At 34.7% G+C, this 22,903-nt stretch overlaps 3 protein-coding genes across 3 annotated transcripts in view; 2 read left to right on the top strand and 1 right to left on the bottom strand.

The window, feature by feature from the left end:
- The window catches only part of LOC130674272 (LIM homeobox transcription factor 1-beta-like), a 229,071-nt gene that overhangs the window by 88,921 nt on the left and 117,247 nt on the right, over window positions 1-22,903 (bottom strand). The window lies entirely within an intron of this gene.
- On the top strand, window positions 6,957-7,931 carry LOC130674172 (uncharacterized). Its single transcript, XM_057479442.1, has one exon. It carries the CDS (start codon window positions 6,957-6,959, stop codon window positions 7,929-7,931), a length of 975 nt encoding a protein of 324 aa, XP_057335425.1.
- On the top strand, window positions 8,523-9,131 carry LOC130674173 (uncharacterized). Its single transcript, XM_057479443.1, has one exon. It carries the CDS (start codon window positions 8,523-8,525, stop codon window positions 9,129-9,131), a length of 609 nt encoding a protein of 202 aa, XP_057335426.1.

The following is a 22,903-nucleotide window of genomic DNA, read 5'->3' on the forward strand; positions in this document are numbered from 1 at the left end:
ATTGTTATAAGTTTTATTCACTTAGATATTACTATTTTTTTTAGTCAATTTTGATGTTGGAATTAAATCCTAATTAGAATCTAAAATAGATGGCTAGCAGCCGACTCTATTTATAATATTAAAAAGTAAAAATTATTAAGATTATATAAAAAAAAAATATTATTAGCTGGCTAGTCAGCCGACTCTAATTTACAATATTCAAAAGTTATATTTACTATCTCAAATTTTAAATTACTCATGATTTTTTTTGTAAGAATTATTTATTAATTTTTTAAATATTCGTTTACTTGAATTTGATAAACTGTTCATTGGAATATTCTTTTATTTTAAGAAGTATTACGTTTTAGTAATTATTTATTAGATTGTTACTTATTCTTTTAATTGAAGTTGATATTCTTTTAATTGAAAGTAGAAATTATTTATTGAATTTTTATTCTCTTAATGACTATTTCATCATTAAAATCTAATTTGTCTATTTGTTTTGTTATCACGAGATGTCTCGACAAAAGTGCACTTAAAGAGAAAGTAAGGGATTAAGATTGTATTTATTTATAACTAAAAAATTATATTCCACGTACACTTTTGTTGATAAATATTTTTGGTTTTTTTATGAAAAGTGTTTCCAGATGGCCTTTGGGCCTTTACAATTGCCTGAGGGGTCATTATAATTAGGTTATAATTACATTTAGGTGTTTGTTCTAGCGTTTCACGAACGTCAAAACAAACAAGCCTAGATATTTTGAAAGCATTCTTTTAAAATTCCATTATGTCTTATCGCTTTAGGTTTATTAAAAAAAAAAAAAAAAGAAAATCTGGTCGCCGCATAAATTTAATTATATAAGAAAAAATATATTAATAAAATATAACGTTCAGCATTTAGCTAGACGTAACACTTGAATTTCGTCTTATACTAAGTTCTGATTTTTTTCTTATTTCTGGTCTCGAAAACTGTCTTATTCTCAACCTCGAATTTCGTCTTTGATTTTGACTTCTTATAAAGCTTAAATTTTGTTTTATTTCTGGTCTTGAGTTTCATCTTATTCTGTCTTGAATTTAGACTTCCTATAAGGCTTCAATTTTGTCTTATTTTTTGTATTGAGTTATGCCGATAACTTGGTCTTATTTTCAGACTTTAATTTAATTTTATTTTTAGTTTTGGATTTTATCGTCCCGATGAGTCTATTTTTGCAAAAGAAATAGAATTTTGAAAATAAAAGAAAAATTTTTTTCAAACATTCGTATTTATTTTTTTTTTTAGTGGGTAAGATAATTGATTAAAATTATGAGAAACGCCTTTAGTGAGATAGAAAATAAAAAAAAATTATCCGCGAAATCAAAAGGAGTTGGTTTCATAATTAATCGATTTAGCGTGGAATGCCCCAAAAACATTATTGTGCTTTAATTGTCCGTGGTCCTGACTCTAATGATGAAAGCATAATTATTATTCACAATTTTCAGTAAGTAAATTTGAAAAATGTATGATAAGAATATATATATTTGAGGTTGCGATTGGGTGTTTTATTTTCGTTCTTCAAACTTTTGCAGAATTCGAACTTTTTGAAATAAAAAATTTATGTATGACTTGAAGTTAACAATCGCGTTATTGCCAAACTTAATATTTATTCTTTTCTAATTTTTTTTCTAGATTCCAGTTCTCACATATGATTGGTCAATTAAAATGTTGAATAACTCAAAAACTACTCAAAATTTTCAAAAGTGGCAAAGGAACTTCATGCTTAGAATCACCTCCTCTATCTAAATTTTCTCGCTGCGAAGCTAATTGTAGATCACCCTGATTAATTATCAATTAATTAATTCATTCATTCATTAATTATTTAATTATCATTATGCTTAATATTTTAATTGATCTTAAAGTTAATTCTTGCTCGGTAGCCTCTGCAAACATGCTACCACGTGTTCAACAAATACATTCAATTCAGTGTAATTTATTACGAGCTCATTTAATTCAATTAAATTAAGTAATCATTATTATTTGAACTCAATGAACTCAATTATTTATGCATTTGGTGATATTAAAAATAATCATGAAATGTTCAATCATTAACTTCGCTCGGTAACCTCTGTTTTCATGTAACTTATTATCATGACATGCTTGCAATCAACTCAGTGTTCAAATAGACTCAAATGAATTATTTCAATTATTTCAATTAATTACTCAACCTCGATTTTATAATCCTTATTCAACTGATTACGTATTCATGAGCTCAAACAATTAACAGTATTTGTTACAGTCTGGCTTATTCATTTATTAGACAGAATATTTTTCAACTGACCAGGTTGACGTCGTTAGGGTGACGATAGACCCCAGGTGCGTCAGCTGTTGACCTTCTTTTATTTTATGCAAAAAAAGTTATATTCACTTACCATGGCTGAGATTGTTGGCCCCATAACTCGGCCCAAATAATCCCTTGATGCCTACTCTGAGTGTGGACAAGACGAGCCCCGAAGACTCGGTTCTTCCGTAAGGGCGAGTGACTTCAGCTGTTGGACCACACTACCAGAGCTCGAAAGCTCAACAACACACGAGCTCGATGGCTCAACAAGAACTTCCTCAGATTTAATTCTCGGACGAACTTTGGTGAGGTCCGCGATAGCACCTTGAATCCCGCGACCGAGGTTCACTGCACATCCTGACCTCCAGCTTCATCGGCCTCGAAGCATGAATTTTGAATTCGGAAAGGAAGGGCTTAGGCTGCCGGTATCAGCCCCCAGAACAGGTGAGAGTATTAGGCTGTCGGTAGCAGCGCCTAATACGAAGTATGTGATTTTTGGGCTGCCGGTAGCAGCAGGATCAAGCCAGCAGGTTTGTGTAGAGTTCTTGGCTCTACTAGATCTTGTGATCAACTGGCTTGATTCTGTCGCTTCTTGGTACAATACATTAGCAAAATGTTAACGTTGCATCTTAGGTTTTCTATGAGAGAATCGTCGTGGCCCGGGTCTCATGCATTGTCATCTGATAAGACTATCCGCGAGCCACGGCGACTCTCTCATCGCAAGAGATTTCCGTTACATTGTTGGCAGTGAAAAGAAATAATATCGCCAACAAAGTAACGATTTATCAATTTATTATTTATTTATGATTCTATGGAGTTTCGAACCGTTTATTCGCCCACCGCGGCGAATAAATAATTCAAAACTTAAAATAAAATTTCTAATATTTTTATTTAAATTTAATTAAAGCCAAAACGTAACACCTCCCGACTTCCGTAAGTCGCGATGCTTTAATAAAATCGGTGCGACTTCTGATCATGTATAAAGTGGCTCGATATAAATTTAAATTAATTATATGACTGGTTCTATATAAACTAAAAGTTAAAATCAATTTTGAATATTGTAGAAAATAGTTCTTGACTGTAGAATTTTAACCTAAACCTGAGACACAGCGTTTTATAATGTTACTTTAACTTAGTAATATGAATCTAACCGTTAGTATCTCGTACTTTAATTACCTCCCGACTTAAGTCAGTTAGCATCTTTAATATTTGTATGTATTTATAGAAAACAAAGTAATGAAACATAAATTTATGTTTGTAAACACCTTTTCGGTTATCTAATACTACTAGACTGAGTAATGCGTTAATAATATATTGACAAATATAACTTTTCCTGATAATAACAGGTATTAAATTCCTGAAAGATTAATTTATGGTCTTCAAGACCATATTCTTAAATTTCTATTGTGTTTGATTCACTCTTAGGCTTCTGCCTACTGATAGTTCTAGTGAGACTGGTCCACTCTGGTTTTGGTTGATTGAATTTGAATTTGAACTGCTGCAGGTCCTTGGATAACTTTGTATTGGTTTTGTAGTGGTTTTCCGGAACTTTTTGGCTGCTGATGTTGACTGATAATGATTTAATTTATGTGTAATATTACGTTTAATCCGCAGATCCAGTACAAAAAATCTGGGCGTTGGTTGGCCCTGCGGACCAGCCCCAAAACTTCCCGCTGTTTTCGAGCTCAAGGAGTTTGAAAACATCACTGTGAATATATTTTCGAGCTCTTCGAGCTCGAAAATGCTATTACATACAACCATTTCTTATGAGCTTTTCAAGATCTAACAAGTAACTTGTTATGCTAGAGCTTAAAAGTTAAGAATCAAAAATCATTAATGAAGAAGCGGCTTTTAAATTTTTATTTTCGATTATGTTCTCTGAAGTACATGCATTGGGGCAGAAATCAATGTCAGTGATCAAAATCAAGATTCGAATGAGTTTTGACTTGGGTCAGAGCAATAATTTATGGAATATCCGAGAAAAACATTAAAGACTGGGTTTTTTCATTTTTTTGCTGACAATATGTTTAAAACTAAGGAACAAGTTACATGACATTATCTGATGATCAAAAGAGACTATATTGAGAAAGAGTTGGTATGATTTTAGACACATTTTAGCACATTATATTTTGATTTATCCGGAAAAAATAACATAAAATGTTATTTTTTTAACTTCTCAGCACCGATATCTTATGAACTAATCAACCGATTTTGACGTTTGAGGTGGCAATCGGCGCGTTTTATTGGGTTCTAGAGCTGATTAGATTTTGAAATTGATCGGATAAGTCACTTCAAAGATAATTGAAGAAAACCGTATTTTATCATTTCTTTCGCGAACGATATCTCTTGAACAAAGTAACCGATTGAGATGGTTGAGGTGGCATTCGACGTAGCTTATAAAGTTCGAGAGCTGAATAGATTTTGAAGTCGATCGTTTAACTCATTTCTGAGAAATCAATAAAAAACTAAAATGAAAAATATTTTTTATTTCGTACTTTGCCAATATTTTCGAGTGTACGTAATAAAATGATTTATAATTCTTGGGAAAGTTGACGGCCAACAAGTTCTTTCGATTGCCACCTCAACCATCTAAATTGATTCATTAGTTAATAAGTTACGAAGAGTTTACACACACACACACACACACACACACACACACACACACACACACACACACACACACACACACACACACACACACACACACACACACACACACACACACACACACACACACACACACACACACACACAAACACACACAAACACACACACTCACACTCGGACATCATTCTGAAAATAGTCAGAATAGCTTCCTAGGACCTCGAAACGTCGACATCTGATGAAAACTCGACTTTCGAAAATCGGGGTGAAAATAATAACTTCCTAATTTTTCGAAAATCGTAGATTTTCTTAGCGGGAAGTTAATAAAATTATAAAATTATAAATCGTCCAACGTTGCATCTCAGGTTACTCTAGTGAACGTCATCGAGGCCCGAGTCTCATAGCTCGTCACGAGTTTAAACTATGGGCCACGACGGTGTTTGTGGAAATCGCTTATCTGCTGTAGTTACTCTGTTAAAGAATTTTCTCCATTAGAGTGACCAAAGTTTTATTATTTATTACCAGAAGAAATCTAAAAATTGTTATTTAAATATAATTAAAGCCAGAACATAACAGTATTAATAAATTAAATCAAAGATTTAATTTCTTAACCCAGTGATATTAAGTGCTGTGACAAATATAAATATTGTTATGGTTTTAAATATGCGTATTTTTCAAACATCCCAACCACCAACCAGTCCTGGTATGTATTAATTAAATTATTATTACAACATTTTAGAGTCCTTCAAGCCGGATGGTTAGTTGGTGGTGTTGGTAGCATCATCAGTGGACAGCTGCATTTATATTCACCCATTACAGGTTATGGAGCTCAACATGGGGGATGAGGAGAAGAACAAGGATCCTCCAATGGAACAGCAGCACTGAAAGGTTCCAGAAGGAACTCCAACGGGATCAAATCCGCCTCCTACAATTAATCTTGACGACAAACAAGCACTCAGCAACTTCAGTGTCACCGCTAACGGGAAGAACGACGATGGAGATCAGCCTAAGCTCAAGACATGACGCACTCCAGAGAAATCTACGATTTCTCCAGCACTCGGAATGAAGTTGATCAGTCAGCACTCATGACTCAGAACCTTTTCAGACTGGAAAGCTCTGGCTGCTACACTCACCGTTGCCGACGGTTTGGCTCAGCTCAAGTCTTAGCTTGAATTATTTGAGGGCGAATGGCACCAGTTCAACCTCACTCACGACTCGCTCGCACTCACCTGCACCAAGGATTTCCTGGAGAGCTCATACGTCGAGGATAGCTTTGTTACGATGTTGGCATCGTACGCCTCCGGTTATCATCGTGACAGAACTGTCACATGATCTAGTGCGGCAGTTCTGTCTATAAAAGAGCGCGTTATCGCGTTACCGGTGCTTTTTCGTCGTTAGCTTTGAGTTAGACAGTTGAGTTCTTATTTACTGCTAATTGTCGCTTAGCAATTGACATGTTCGCTTATAGTCATTGCTAATTATTAATTTATTCTTAACTCATATTTGTTGGTAACTTGTCTAGTGTCAGTGGTAATTAGTTAAATAAATTATCCCGTATTTATTACATCGTATTTGTTTGTAATAAATAATAACTCATATTTGTTGTTATACCAAAGACAGTTATTTGAGTAAATTAGTAGGAAGCCCTGTACCGTTAAGTACAGTAACAGATATTGATAGGCCAGTGTGTGTGTGCGACGTGGCAAATAGTTAATTATTAGTTAAATAAATAATTATTCTATTAACTGAAACCAATGTTTGAGTGAATTCACCTGTGTTCCCCAAGTCCACATTAGACAATTAAGGGTCTTCTTAGCTACAACATTGGGTACCAGTATCTCGATCCAAGGAGGAGATTTCCGAGGATCAACCAACCAATTGTCAGTCCAAGGACATCGAGGACAATAATCCATCGCCGAACTGAACCTTAGGCTAAGTACTAATAGTAGTTTAAGATTGTACGGCCAGTTCGGGTAAATTAGTTTATTGCCGATGCATTAGAAAAGTAAAATCAATAAGTCAGAGTTTCATAAGAGCTATCGGGGCAAACTTTGACCCATGAAACTGCACCCTTCCATCACTAAGTGCAGGATAACGTACCCCAGCGATACAGCTTATACGAATTGGTGTATCGCTCTTATATTGCTGCCAAGGGCAAACTCATCGCTCATCAACTCAATACCAGTTCCAGCTGCTGCTCCAGCTGTAGTGCACTCAACCCGGGCTTCAACTCATCTGCCAGCACTCGCAATTCCCAAGTTCGATAGGCGTTACGAGAACTGGCCTGAATTTAGGGACTCATTTACCTCCATGGTGATCAATGTTGCAGAACTTGCTCCAGTTCAGCGTCTTCAGTATTTGAAGAGCTGTTTTCAAGAACCAGCCGCACTCAGCCTCGCCAGTGTACAAATGTGCGATGAGCAATTTGTATCTGCTTGGACCCAGCTAAAGGAGAGGTACAACAATCCTCGTCTGCTCATCGGTTCTCAATTGAACAAGCTCTTAAATATGCGTGTGCTCACATTACGTTCATCTGAGCAGCTCAATTATCTCCTGAACACCGTGTCGGAGGTAATCAACGCACTCAAAGCACTAGGTGTACAATTGAACTCAGATATGAATCCACTGCTTATGCAGTTGATCATATCCAAGCTGGATTCTCATAACAGGGAGCTCTGGAAGAACAAAATGAGTGCTTCCACTGAATACCCAACACTCAAAGCACTCAATGACTTCTTGGTCAGTCGGGCTCAAGAACGAGTAGAACAGACGTTCTCGTCGAAACCACCACGCTCATCCGGTAACCCAGCTTCATACGCTGCTGCTGCTGTTCCTCACTCGTCACCCAGTACTCAAACTCTAGCCACGCACTCATCTGCTGCGAGTTCAAAGCCTCCGAAGAAGGTATCCCCTCCTGCACAATATCCCTGTGATTTGTGCAAAGGAGATCACGTTATTGTGAGATGCACTCAATTCTTGGGACTCAATAATGCTAAACGCACTCAAATCGTTGTTGACAAGCGGCTTTGCTAGAATTGTTTCGGGAATCATCTACCTGATGCTTGCGACTCGCCATTTCCGTGTAAGGTGTGTCAACAGAAAAACCACACCATGATACACTCGGGACTCAACAGTACTCAGAAAACATCTAGCTCAGCCCCTAAACGCAATCAATAAAACCGTCTACTTCCACATAACGACTCGAGCGACGCTCAACTGAACTCATCTGCATTCAACACGTCTAGCACTCATCCTACTTGCACTCATCGCCCAGCAATCTTACTCGAAACCTGCCCAGTGGACTTGATAACCAAGTTAAGTACTCATCCAGTACGCATCTTACTGGATCCAGGGTCTGAATCAGCGTTTGTTTCAGATTCCTTGGTGAACTCACTTAAATTTAAACGCACGCATTCATCAATACAGATCATTGGTATTGGTGTAGCCAATGCTGGTGGAACTAAAGCTCAAGTCGCACTCAAGCCCTCATCCAGGCATTAAAACGACTCAGTCATCATCCGTGCTCATATACTAAGTGGTCTCACTACTCAACTTCCATCTGTTGCACTCAACCAACTCAACTGGGACCAATACAAAAAACTACAATTGGCAGATCCAGCATTTATGAGATCAGGACCAATTGATATTATCATTGGTGCTGATCATTATGGTCTTATCATTAAAGGTGTAATCATCAAAAGGTCTGAAGGCCTGCCAATCGCTCAAGATACCATCTTCGGGTGGATATTACTCGGTCCAGTCACTCAACTCACTTATCGACAATCTATTACTTATCATGCTGCTGTCGAGCAGTCAACTCAACAACTTCACGACCTGCTATCACGTTTCTGGACTCAAGAAGAAATTCCAGTCACCAAAATCAAGAAACTCAACCCAGATGAAGAGGCGTGTGAAGCGCATTTTCAGCAAACTCATCGACGAGACAGTTCAGGACGGGACATAGTCCTACTGCCAGTCAAATCGTCACCTCAACAACTGGGAAATTCGTACTTAGCAGCATACCACTGTCTTATTCATCCGAAACGTCGTCTAGACCATGCCGATCGTCTGAAAGCACTCTATCTTGATTTTCTGAGGGAATACAAAAAACTCAACCACATGGTGGAATCAACTCAATCAACAACAAGTGAACCAGCCAATTATCTCCCTCATCATGGAGTATTACGGGAGAGCAGCATTACAACTAAGCTGCGAGTAGTTTTCAACGGTTAAAAACCCACCAGCTCAGGTTTTTCACTCAACGATGTGCTCCACACCGGTCCTAAGCTGCAACTAGATATCTTTGACGTACTCATCGGAGTTCGCACTCATAAACTCATCTTCATAACAGATATCACGAAGATGTTTAGACAGATTTTAGTCGACGAACGCGATCAAACACTTCAACAACTACTCTCGTTCAACGAACAGAGCCAAATCACTCCATACAAACTCACCACAGTCACCTACGGGACCAGACCAGCTTCATATTTGGCCGTTTGTGCTCTACTTCAATCGGTGGAAGACGAAGAACATCGATTTCCTCTGGTGATCATTCCACTCACACACGGAAGATACGTTGACGGGCTCCCCCTCATTTTATCTCAGAAATGATGTCTCGGACGAAAAAATCTCAGCGAAAAAATCTCATGAAAAAATATCTCTAAACTAAAATATCTCAGTATAAATATATCTTATGCATAAACATCTTGGTACAAAAATTACTCAATTAGTTTAAGTATTCGAAAATCACAATTTATTATATTATACGTGAAATATTACGCATTAAATATTCATTATTGTAAAATAATAACTTAAAAACTACATTAAATATTTATTTGCTGGATCGGGATGGTGAAAGAAATAATAAGTCACTAATTTGGTGTATTGTCCATATTTAATAAAAATAAATCACAGATATAGCGAAGAGTACAAGAGTCGATCACGAGTTTTATTAGAGCACTTATTAAACATCATTCGATTGCATTTGAGTTTAATTGAGTTTTATATAAATTGCATGGCACCGTACACATGAAATATTATATACATTATATATCGAGCGCAGTTAAATTGAAGATCGAGTTTTTCGAGTTTAGTAGAATATGAGTTTTTATAATTTTACACGGCACCATACACGTGAATTAATAAATTACATAGAGCGCAGTAATGAATAAATTATTGACAATTAATAATTTACAAATATCACAATATTTCGAATATAAATTCAAGTCACAATTAATTTTAATACGCGACATAGAGTACGAGTAAGAGCCGAGTATTACTGGGAGATGCGTAGCGACCGAGTCTGAACGTATAAAATTACTTTGCAGTCACAAATAAAATTTGATATTGATTTTTGAGATTAAAGATTAATGGATGACTGAATGATGACATCAGTCACACCAGTTGACATCATGCACAAGTAAATAATTAATCGATGAATAATGAAAGTGAATGTAAATTAAGAATAATTATTTGTGGCTGCAAAGTCACGTGATTGCGAGTATATGTATATATATATATATAGCCGGCAGGTTATTTTGACACGTGGTCAACACAAAAATGATCACAGATTTTATAAATTAAATTGAGAATATAACTGAAAAATATAGATGAATAATAATACCTGATGATTTTGCGAGTAGTAATCAAATTAATGTAATCAATGACACACGATAATTTGTACGATGTAATTGAATATTATGATAAACTTATAGCACGTGGTGGTCTATCACAAGTGATGTAGAATAATGCCAGTTGCCGCGTAGCTGGCTATCGAGTTGAAATTCCGAGTATCAGAGGGCGCGTCGATAGCAGCACCTCTGATATAGTAGAGCGTCAAATTATCAAGTGTTCTGGCGCGAACATTTGAAATTTACGCAACAATTATACAAAAAATAGATTATTATATATATATATATAATTATATCACATAGATATCACGATTATTATATAACATTTCACATTATGTGCATACTAAAACATAACATTATAGGCAATTCCACGCAAATATTGTAAAATATCGTTTGACTTATTGTAGTTTTTGACAAGATTATATAGATGATCATCACGGTCACGATATTTTTTTTCTTTCATCATTATTATTCCCAGCTATTAATCGCTCGATTTCACACTCTGTCAACGACATCTTATTTGTAATAGTTGAATAAACTTCCAAATAGTTATATGAGCAGCAGCAGCAGCACGATTATTAAATCCACAGTGCCAACCTTCTAACCGATTATTAGTACGATCATTATACTGCAGTGTGTTAATGTAATGATTCCATATAGTTGAAGCGTAAATTGCATTTGTTCGTTCTTTTTGGCGGTTCAGTGTGCTGATGCACGTACGCTCGAAATAATTTAGCAACGGTTCTAATTCATCGCTGTAAGTTATGTAAAATGGTGATGCGATAACTGTTTCATATGCGGCAATAACATCTTCAACTAGAACAAATGCAAGAGTACACAACATACGAAGATTCAATGAGTGATCAGCATCTGCCGCATAAAATTGTTGAAGTCCTGAAGCCTGTATTTCTCTCCATACACATTGTGTGAAGTAGAAAAAGCATCCATTCATGACAGCACCAGCAAATACTTTATTTGTGATTCTAATGAAAGCCATTTCATAATCTGCCACAACTACTTTGGGTTTTAATCTTGGTTCCAAAACTTTCAGTTCAGACAAAATTCTTTTATATATTTTGGATGTTTTACCTGTTGTTAATACGAACACAAGAGGTAAAACTTTGCCATGGACCGATGCATGTATGCTGTACATTTGATAAAAAAGATTTGGCACAGTTTTAAATGTACCGTCAGCATAAATAATACTACTACTACGTAAGTAATTCATATTTTGTTGAGTAGTAAATATTAGTAAACGGTCACTTCGTTGAGCATGATTGATAACAATATCTTTCAGTAAAAACGGCTCATTATTGCGGGTAACACTATAATTTTGAGGGATGATCAAGTCTTTGATAGTATTTGGACATACTGGAGATTCATTATTAATATTACGAATTCTTCTAGCAGTTTGGCCTTAATCACGACGACTAGGTAATTCCCCTGATAAAGCATTTGGCACGTTAGCAACAGCAGAAGCAACGACAGTAGCTGCAGGATCTTTACTTTTTTTCGCTTTGTATCGCATTTTTGCCATCGCAGTTAATATTTCTACTTTAGCAGGTTCAGCAGCGTGGTTATGGTCAGTCGCAGACGTAACTTTACCTAAGTATAAAATATGTTAAATAATGTGGTGTACAAATTTTAAATAAAATTATATTTATAACATAACAGACTGATTAAACGAACCATTTTTGGTTTTAGTGTTTGTTCTACAAATAGAACGGCATTTGCCACAATTGTAATAAATACAACGCCATTGATGATCTTCAGGTCCCGCGCGGTAATAACGATAAATATATTTATTATGCACTAAATTATAACCACCTTTTTGATTTTTAATTAACGTGAGCAGCATATTAATGATATATAAAAATTGATCGTATATATTAATGAATTAATATGAATATAACCTCTAAATTAGCCACACGTGTCGCCTGAGAGTTAAGAATAATACTATAAGAGAATCAGCTCAAAGTAATATTGAAATAAGAACATGCTGCCATTTACAATATCATGAATATAATGATCATAATTTTATCAATTATCGATTTAAACAGATGAAAGAATTTGGTAAATTCAATATTTGAGATTTATCATCCCGAGATATACAAGACTAATACATTTTTGTCGTGAGAATTTTTTTCCATCGAGATATTAATGACTGAGATATTTTACCCGAGATGTTTTAGGCTGAGATATAAAGAGCAGTCACCACGTTGACGATATCTTCGGTGAAGCTGATGACTTGAATTCATTACATGTTGCTGATCAACTTGAAGCAATCTGCAAGGCGGGCGGATTCCCTCTTGCTATATGGGCAAGCAGTCATCCAAAATCACAACAACTCAATCATGTGGAAGCGATCAAGAATCACAAATTCGAGCATACAAACTCCAGCACAAAGATTCTGGGTATGTACTGATCTTGACACTCAGATCAATTTTACTTCACGTACTCACCACCATGCTCTACTCAAAAATTCACCAAAAGGATCATCCTATCGGAGATTGCTCAAAATTTGTTTCTCTTGAATTTCATGCACCTCTCATGATTCGAGCCAAAGTATTTATGCAGGAGCTGTGACTCGGAAAGCTCAGCTGGAGCACTCTAATGGCAGCCAATAATCGGTATAAATGGAGAAACTTCAAGAATCAACTCAAGCGCATATCTGAAATCAAAATTCCAAGATGGATCCACTCATCCACGTACTCAATCACCAAGATACATAGATTCTCGGATATTTCGCAATTGGCAATGACAGCTGACGTTTTCATCAAAGTCCGCACACCTGCTCATGAAGTCATAGTTACGCTGCTCTTCTCAAAAATCAAGGTGGCCCCGTTAAAACAATTATCGATACCAAGGTTGGAACTCACAGCATCTCACATGTTGGCAAAAATCATTAAACAATGCCAAAGCACTCTGAATCTCACTCAATCGCCAACATATTTGTGGACAGACTCAACAATCACTCTCACGTGGATCAAATCTCACTCGTCTCGCTGGAAGAAGTTTGTTCGGAACAGGGTGTCACAAATTCAAGATCTAGTTCCAGATGGCCACTGGAATTTTATTCCGGGCACACAAAACCCAGCAGACTGCGCAACACGAGGGTTGATGCCTACTCAACTCCGTGAGTGGCTCACCATGGTTGCTCAAGAGTTCATTGTCCTGGCCTAAATGTCCATTAATATATGATACAGAAGCTCAAGCAGAAGAACGGTATGGACTGGCCCTATTCTCATCCAATTCATCAATAAAATCAAGGTGGCCTATTATGGAAGGCCAATACCACTACTAAGCATGTTACGAGCTACTGCAATCTGCTTTAGACTCGTGACACGATCAAGAAATCACCAAACTCATTACTCAAGAATCCAATTACTTCTGATGAAATATCTCATGCACTCAACTTCTGTATTAAAGAAACTCAACGTATTCATTTTGCAAACGAGATCAACATGCACTCCAAACAGGCACCATGGCCAAATGGTCACCCATTCTCTCGATTGGCTGCATTCATCGACACCAACGGCATCATTTGAGTAAGTGGACGATTTGAACATGCTGCATTTCAAGACCAAAGTAAGCATCCTGCTACTCTACTACAGAATGCGGCACTCAGTAAACTTATCATCTCTGATGCTCACCAGCGTACCATGCATAGTGGTACTCAAATTATTCTTGCATTCCTACGACAAAAGTACTGGATCATTGGCGGTAGACAAACCAGTACGCTCAGTTATTTTTAAATGTATAATATGCGCACGACATCGTGCTGATAGAGCTCAACAACTCATGGTTCAGCTACCATCTACCATATCACTCAAAAATTGGAGACGCAGAGGTGCAAAAACATACAAAGGCTAGATTTGTGTTTTTGTTTGTCTTTCTACGTCAGCAGTACATCTAGAGGTAGTCAGCGACCACAGCTCTAGTGGGTTCATAGCAGCACTCCACAGATTCATCAGCCTGATGCATATGCACAGCACTCTATAGCGATTGCAGAACGACGTTCAAAGGCGCTGAAATTGATCTCAACCGTCTTTTCACTCAAGGAGCTTAAGAGTCAAGAAAAATACTGGATCACATCACTGTGAACAGTATTGCTTGGTATTTTAATCCTCCAGCAGCTCCACACATGGGTAGAAAGTGGGAAGCTGCTGTCAAATCACTCAAACACCATCTTACTCGAACAGTGGGAGAGTCTCCATTTACGTTTGAAGATTTACGACTCGTCTAACCCAGATTGAAGCTATCCCGAACTAAACCATTGGAGCCTATCACTGAAGATCCAGATGACATTGATGCACTCATTCGTGGCCTTTTTTTGTTTGAACGAGCACTCAACATGATTCCTGAACCTGCACTCATCGATACAAACAGTTCTCAATTGTCTAGATGACAATTTCTACAATAATGTGTTCAACAGTTCTGGAATCATTGGTCAACAAGTTATCTGCAAAGACAGCTACCAATCACCAAGTGGCAACGTCCAACTCATTTAATTCAAGTTGGGTCACTTGTATTACTTACCGACGAAAGGTTTCCACCAACCAGGTGGCCTCTCGCTGATGTCATCGCATTGAACCCTGGCAAAGATGGATTGACCAGGGTTGCTCCACTTAAAACAGTGATTTCGACACTCATTCGTCCAATCACGAAGCTTGCGCTCTTACCAGTTGAACCAGAACCTGAAGAAGATGTCAACGAATAACTCACCTGGTTCATTGGCATGCTCAATGAAAGATGACGTACTCAAGAACTCATTAATCATCAACTCTGTTGCTGATAGCGGGCGGAATGTTGTGTAATTACAACTACATTTGAATTCAAATGTACTTGCACTCCCGGCAATTGGAGGCAGCACCTACTGGGGCCTAGTGACTACACTTTTTAAACTCGATCATACGTAGTGTGGCGTATGCGCATTGCCTATTTCCTACCTCGTGTCGAGAAGACTGACGCCGTTATCTTTCACAACGTAGTTTTCAATTGTTAAAACGTGCTCCTATTAATCGTAGCATTTCGCACTCATTTCGAGGAAATCAATTAAAATATTCATTCAAATGACTGAAAAAATCATTGAGCCCCAAAATTATATAATTATTTATATAATTTACAAATAAAAAGTCAACAAAATAATTAATATCAAAAACATAGAATTTAAGTGATCAACGACAACATTTTTGAAGAGGTTACTCCGACGGAAACCATTACAGGTGCTTAATTATCAATTTATCAACTATTTAAAATGCTCACATAATTAAAAGACTTAATTTAATAATTATCCTGATTATTCTTATGCTCAATTATTTAATTTCAAATTCATTCTCGCTCGGTAGCCTCTGCAATCATGCTACCTCGTGTTTACAAACAACTCGATCAGTGTAATTTATTATAGACTCATTGCAATCAATTAAACTCAGTGCTCATTTTTCTTAAGACTTAATGTACTGAAATATTATGCGTTTGGTGCTCTTAAAGATAGGTATTAAAGTGTTCAATCATTTACTTCGCTCGGTTACCTTTTATTTCACATTTCTTATTATCATGACATTCTTTTGATCAACTAAGTGTTTAACATAGACTCAAATGAATTATCTCAATTGATTTCAATGAATCACTTGAGCTCAATTCTATAATTTGTATTTAATTTATCAAATGCCCATGAGCTTAACCGTTTTGCAGCATTAAATAAATTAAATCAACGATTTAATCATGTAACCTAGAGATATTATGTGCTTTGATAAATAAAAATATTGTGATATTTTTAAATATGCGTATTTTTCCAATATCTCAACCACCAACCAGTCCTGGCATGTAAAAATTTCGAAAACTCGATGTGATATAATTTGTAGGAATTGAAATTATCTACAATGAAAATCGTACAACGTTTTAAGATAAGTCTGACAGTTCCACCGAAAAAGTCGAATAATAGTAAAATTTACTATGAATCTGCCTTTGACCCTGAATATTTTTTGAGAAGTTAGATTTTTCGAAAAATGATAATCAACCTTTTTTGTAAAGCGTTCAATTTTCAACAAAATACTTCATCGATTTTTCCGATACCTCCATTCCCTGTTGAGTGATACAATTCCAAACTAAAAAAAATTGTTTCTCATGTTATTTCAATGGGAAATCGAAAATTGAGATGAGGCTGTTGTTAATGTTAATATTGAGAGCTTAAACTTTAACAGTTTTTTATTTTCGTCATCTCGAACAATATTTTCAGTCTAAATTGTGAAAAAAAAATAGTTGATTTTTTACAATTAGTCCAATATATATTGAGAGAATGTGAATTGTTATATTCGTCCTCAGCCTTGCGGTTCCCATTTTTCCCCGTCTCGTTGCCGTCTGAAACTACGAAAGTCATAGTGCAGTGGTCACATGACTAATTATCACGTCGACAAATGTCCGTAAGGGTGAAGTGGGGACAGTCCCGAGGCTACTCCTATACCCAAAATTATCGGTCAATCACTTCGATCCTGGATCAATTAGCAATAAGACGTATAATTTAATTCTAGTGTCATATACTAGCAATTTATTTGCGACTTTGTTAATACGGACAATTACTTTGTAAATCGGGAAATTAACTTGCGTTATAATTGTATTAATAGCAATTCTCTTGCGATTATACTTTACTGTCCAAGTTTACTGATTATTATAAATGAAGTTAGTTCAATTAAATATTACTGTATATATATATATACTCGCAATATAAAATTATTCTGTGCCACGCATCTTTCTACATTATATTCAGCGCTTGCATTTTCTTGTAAGTAATTATTATCATTATAATTGGCAATAAACTTGCATAATCTTCTGATTAACTCCTTTTATTCCATCTATCATTGTTCAACCTATTTATTCTCCATTTTACTGGTAAGAATTGTGTAATAGTTTGATAAAATACATATTAAGTTACAAGTAGTAATTCGACTATAGATAAGAATAATTTATAATTAATAAGCCGTGAGATAAGTTGATAAGTTTTTCTACATACGCTGCCGAGTTTGAACAAGTGCGGGTTCTTACTTTGCAAGAACCCTAGCCCATTGCTCTGTCCCAGCATAATAAAAATTTCATAGAGGCCAGCCTAAGCTAGAGTTCAACCCGCGAATCCTGGTGGCTGCTGGTTAGAATCGCAAAGAGAAAGGCGATTTGTCTCAATATATATATATATATATATATATATATATATATATATTGTAACGAATGTGAAACTGATCTTTTAAATATTTGAATAGCTAGAAAACAAATGCCTTCTTCTCTTGTTTTATAGATGCGCGATTAAAGTCAGTCAGTCTTATATTGACAGTTAAACAGCAAACATTGTATCTCAATAAACTATATATTGCTCTTGCTTTTTTTTAACTGCTGTTAATTGTGGTGTTGTTATTTCTAATATAAGTGTGTTATCATTGTAGTGTATAAGTGATATTAATTTAAGATACCAACCACTACAATTTGGTGTCAGAAGTGGGATTCGAACCCACGCCCACAATAAAAGGGGTCCAAAGAAACATGTTTTTTTTTTTATTACTTCAGTCCCATCATCTCAAAAGTTTATCTATAGTATACAAAAAATTCTCAATAAAACAGAGCTTGATATTTCAATTTTACAAAGAGTTCAATCATTTTTTGTTTTTCCGTATAAATAGCGTGTAAAAATTTTTTTTTTTTTCGTTTTCTTCATTTAAAACGACGAAAAAATTGTTTTTTTTCTATTTCGATGCACATAGCCTCATAGAAAATCTAATTCTCTACAAATAAGCTTTGAAATAGTTTCATTGTAATTCTAACCGGTAAAAAGTTATCAGGCTTCGAATACCCGTAACAGAAGAAAATTAAATCCGATATGACTTCAGAGTTTACTTAATATAAAGAGTAAAAAAATTAAAAAAATTAAGATGCGAATTGAAGACATCAAAAGATATAAAATTTTATCTGAATTGGACCAGAAGAAGTTTTTTATCATGAAAACTATATTTTTTCGGAATTTTCGAGAGTTTTGTGTGATTTTTTCACATTTAAAATGGCTCGTGGTCTCAATGAAGTTTCGATTCATATTCAGCGGATCGAAATACATGAAAATCACGCTTAGTTTTGTTCCAAAACATTTTTTTATCACTAACTCTAAAAGAACTTTTTATTTAAAATTTTATGTCAATAGAAAAAAGTTTTTTTTTTTTTTTTTAAGAACCCGTAAAGAAATGATGTTATAAAATTTCATATAATCATTTTTGCTCGGGAATATAAAAATGATTGATTAGATTACTGCTTGAAGCTGAAACATAAACTGTACGCGTGCACTTATTTGAACTAAACAGTATAAATTTGACAATAATATATTAATATCATCTAATGAATAAATTTAACTATTAAAATCTTAGGAGTGCAATAGTATATTCAAAAATTATAATTTTAAGTCTCAATCGTCGTATGTAAAGTTCTGGTAGTGATAGAATAAGTATTAAATTTTTTTTTTTTAATAGATACTGTGACAATTGTAAGTTCTAATTACAATTATGCTTAGTGCTTATATCAAATTTAAGTAAAAAGTACAATAGTCTTTAGTACTTACTACAACTTTCAAGTACCAAGTACAATGTATTTAGTATAGATAAATCGTCAAAAATACTAAGTTACAAACTATTTAGTACTTTTTCTGTTTCTGAGGATAAGTATTTTTCAGACACGTACCAATAATTAATTTGGGTTTCAAGTCAAATTTTACTTAAATACTCAGTATTTCTTAAATCCTATTTTGCCCATCCCTGCTATAAATTAAGTGAAGATGGTAAGTCTCGTATTACGTATAGGAAACTTTGTATGTGATAATTTAAAATTATTAAAAAATAACTTTTAGGTATTTGATAATTTATTTGTAAAGAAATTTTATTTTTTTGTAATTAGTGAGTTAATAAATTGGAGATAATTAACGAAATAAAATAATTTTACTGTTTTAATAATAAATCTAATGAGGTTTTTATTATTAAATTCATGTTGTCATTTATGCTCTTGCATGTTTATAATTTCGTATGAGTATAAATCCGTATAAATGTACCCAACCATACAAATTGATAAGCACTCTTGCAAGTACATGCATGATCCATTCAGTGACGTAAAAAATGGTTGAGTATGACAAGTCTTGACCAAGCATGAATTGTGTACGACCATACACAGTCATACGTAATCATGCAAGCTCATATATGATCATATAAAGTACGCGAAAAATAATTGTGAATAATCAAGCTCGATCACGTCTGATCATGCATGTTCATACAAAGCTATACTCGGTCAGGTAGGCTCGAGCTCGATCATTCTGGCCGCTCGAAAATAGACATGGATAATCATGTATGATCAATAATGATCATGGATGTCCATTTAAAGCCATGCGCAGTCATGCATGATGGTCTTGACTAGGTTAAGTATTATTACGCATTACCAAGTTTGACCAAGCATGAATCGTGCATAATCAGACTTGATCAAATACGAATCATAAATAGCCATGCAAGAACAAGCTTTATTATGCAGGCCCATGCACGATCTTTTAATTTCTATTGTACATAGTCGTGCACTGTCAAGTATGACTGTGTAAGAATCATGCAAGTTCATGCATGATGTTATATCATCATTTATGATTGAAATATATGGTTGAGTAGGACTTTGCACGACCTTGCATGTATGATCATGCCTGATTCATGCTCGATCAAACATGGTCTTGCATGATGATTTTTTTCCGGGCTGTTACATGTATCTGGAAGCTCATGAAATTAGCATTAATTTTCCTTATTCATCTGACCATTTCAACGATTGTTTCAAACAGATTAATGACTATGAAAATTTATAAAAAATTAAAAAAAGTTTTTTATTGCTTCAACCCTCAACATGTTTTGAATGATACCTTGCAGGTTAATTTCAATGAGTATATTTTTTGGCTTGTAAAAAAAGCTTTAAATCACGGTACTATGACTTTATTTCAATGGAACTTGCCACACCTATCGTTCAATTCAGTACATAAATTTCAATAATTTCTTCAAACTGTTATGATTCAAACTTTAAATCATAGGTTTTTGATGGTGCTTTCTATTATTAAAATTTTTAGTGGTTTAATAATGAATATATCACGAGAGACCTCCTTCCATTTCGGCTTCCAAATGGCTTTTTATTGTATTTGTATGGACTTCGAACTCAAAAAAAAGTTAGGTTTATATTAAGCTCCGAGGGTTCGTGAAATTTAAACCAAAAATTAAGGATGGTTTTTTAACGCTTTGGTTACAATTATACTTTATAAATTCAATGTTTCTAGACAGATATTAAAAGAAGTCATCACAATAAAGAGCTCTTTATCTACTTGTAACATGATATTGAAATCAACCCAAAGCGTTAGTATCTGCGACATCCAAAGAAATCGGCAGCAACAGTGATGTTCAAAAATTTTTGTCGATAATATTATTTAAACCAACAAACCGACTGCGATAAATTTTGTAGCTATCATTAAAGACTATACAAACAAAAGTCCGGTATGTTTAGGGTAAAACTATTAATTAAATAATGCTTTATTCGGAAAAAATCCGCTAAATTTTTGTTTTTAAAATTTTCTACCACCAATATTTTTTGAACTAATTAACAGTTTTTGCGGTTCGAGGTGGCATTGGACGCTAATTTTTAGTTCCCAATGCTGAAAAATTTTCAGAATCAATCTATTTTGCAACTTTTGAATTAATTAGAAAAAAATGTATTTTGGAATTGTTTCGAAAACGATGTCTTTTGAACAATGTATCCAATTTTTTGGTTGATGTAGCATCCAACGCAGCTTATAGAGCCTTGGATATAATTACATTCTGATTAGATCAATTTAATAGTTGTATAGTCAGTTTTGGCAACAATTGAAATTTTTTAAAGAGTCTAGTGCTGATAAGAATTTCAAATTGATCGATTGCACGTACGTCTCAAAATTTCAGAATTTATTTGATTGTGAGATCTTAAATTTGCGTGAACTCTAAGTTTAAATAGACTCTTTTGAATATTACATGAACCATCTAGATCGGTCACTTTATTGAAAAGCAATGAGAGGTTAACACCCCCCCCCCCCTACACACACACAGACATTTCTCTGAAAATGTCAGAATAGCATCCTAGGGCCTTCAAATGTCGACATCTATTGAAAATTTGATTTTTGAAAATCACCGTGAAAACAATAACTTCCCGAATTATTAAAAATTAAAAATTTTTGTAGCGGAAAGTTAAAAAGTGTTCTAATCAAGTCAAAGTATTATCACCAGAAGTCTCATTATTTCAAGCTTAAATCAAATTATTGTGCTGTTAGTCATTTAGAAGCTCGGTACTACAAAAAATTTTGTTATACCATGTGATTAGATATAGTTTATATTTCTAAAATAATAACCGTAAATCGCAGCTAAATAGTCTTAAAATGCTTAAAAATTGCATCAACTGAATACTAAGCTGCACGATTTTATCGAAAGAATGAAATAAAACGAGTCCATTCTTGAATATTCGAGGAAATACAGATAGTCTCCGATATTTCGACATTTAGTACGTAAAATGGACTCAAAATATAAAGGTTGAATCATGAAATGTATAAGGTTCATTTAATTTCATGATTTTCGAAATCCTCAGTACCATCATTTATCATATGATACCAAAAAAAAACTTTGCATTTCGAGGTCGAATGATTTTTTTTTTTTATCACTGAATCGAAAAATGAATCTTCACAGTTGGGTGATTTTTTCAAATCTTGGCTCCACCTATTTTTAACTAGTACAAATCAAATTCAAGACAAATTACTTGGAAACTACGTTTTTCAGCAAGTATTAATTGGCAGATTAATGGCATATTTGCTTAATTAGATGTTGTACAAGCATCGATAGCTGATCCCTAAGATTGGAAAATGTGGTTAATTTAAGATTATTTCTGAAATTTTTCAGTTCTATAGTAGCATACACTATTTGATTATAATTCCCTTATTTTTCGATACATTGTCTTTTAAGTCAACGACTAAAACTTAAGTAATATGTATATGTGGCATAATGTGTAGTATTTTCGGCCTGAGTATTATACCTGATACTAGTACGAACGAAGCTGAAAACATATAACGGGCTTCGCTATACACTATACTAATAGAGGGAGGTGAATACCGTCCAAACTACTTGTATCTCTGTGCTAGGTGAGCTGTTGTACACCGTAAAAGTGATAGAATAATCGAAATATGTCAATTTTATAAGTATCGCAAGAGCTCTCAAAATTATGGTAGTTCTCAAATTGACCTCTTAAACTCCATTATCAGTAAACACACCAACATAACAGTGATATCACATCTAGAGAACATGTAACGTAACAAAT

This window comes from Microplitis mediator, chromosome 9 (genome assembly GCF_029852145.1).
Source record: "Microplitis mediator isolate UGA2020A chromosome 9, iyMicMedi2.1, whole genome shotgun sequence".
Taxonomy (NCBI): Eukaryota; Metazoa; Arthropoda; class Insecta; order Hymenoptera; family Braconidae; genus Microplitis; species Microplitis mediator.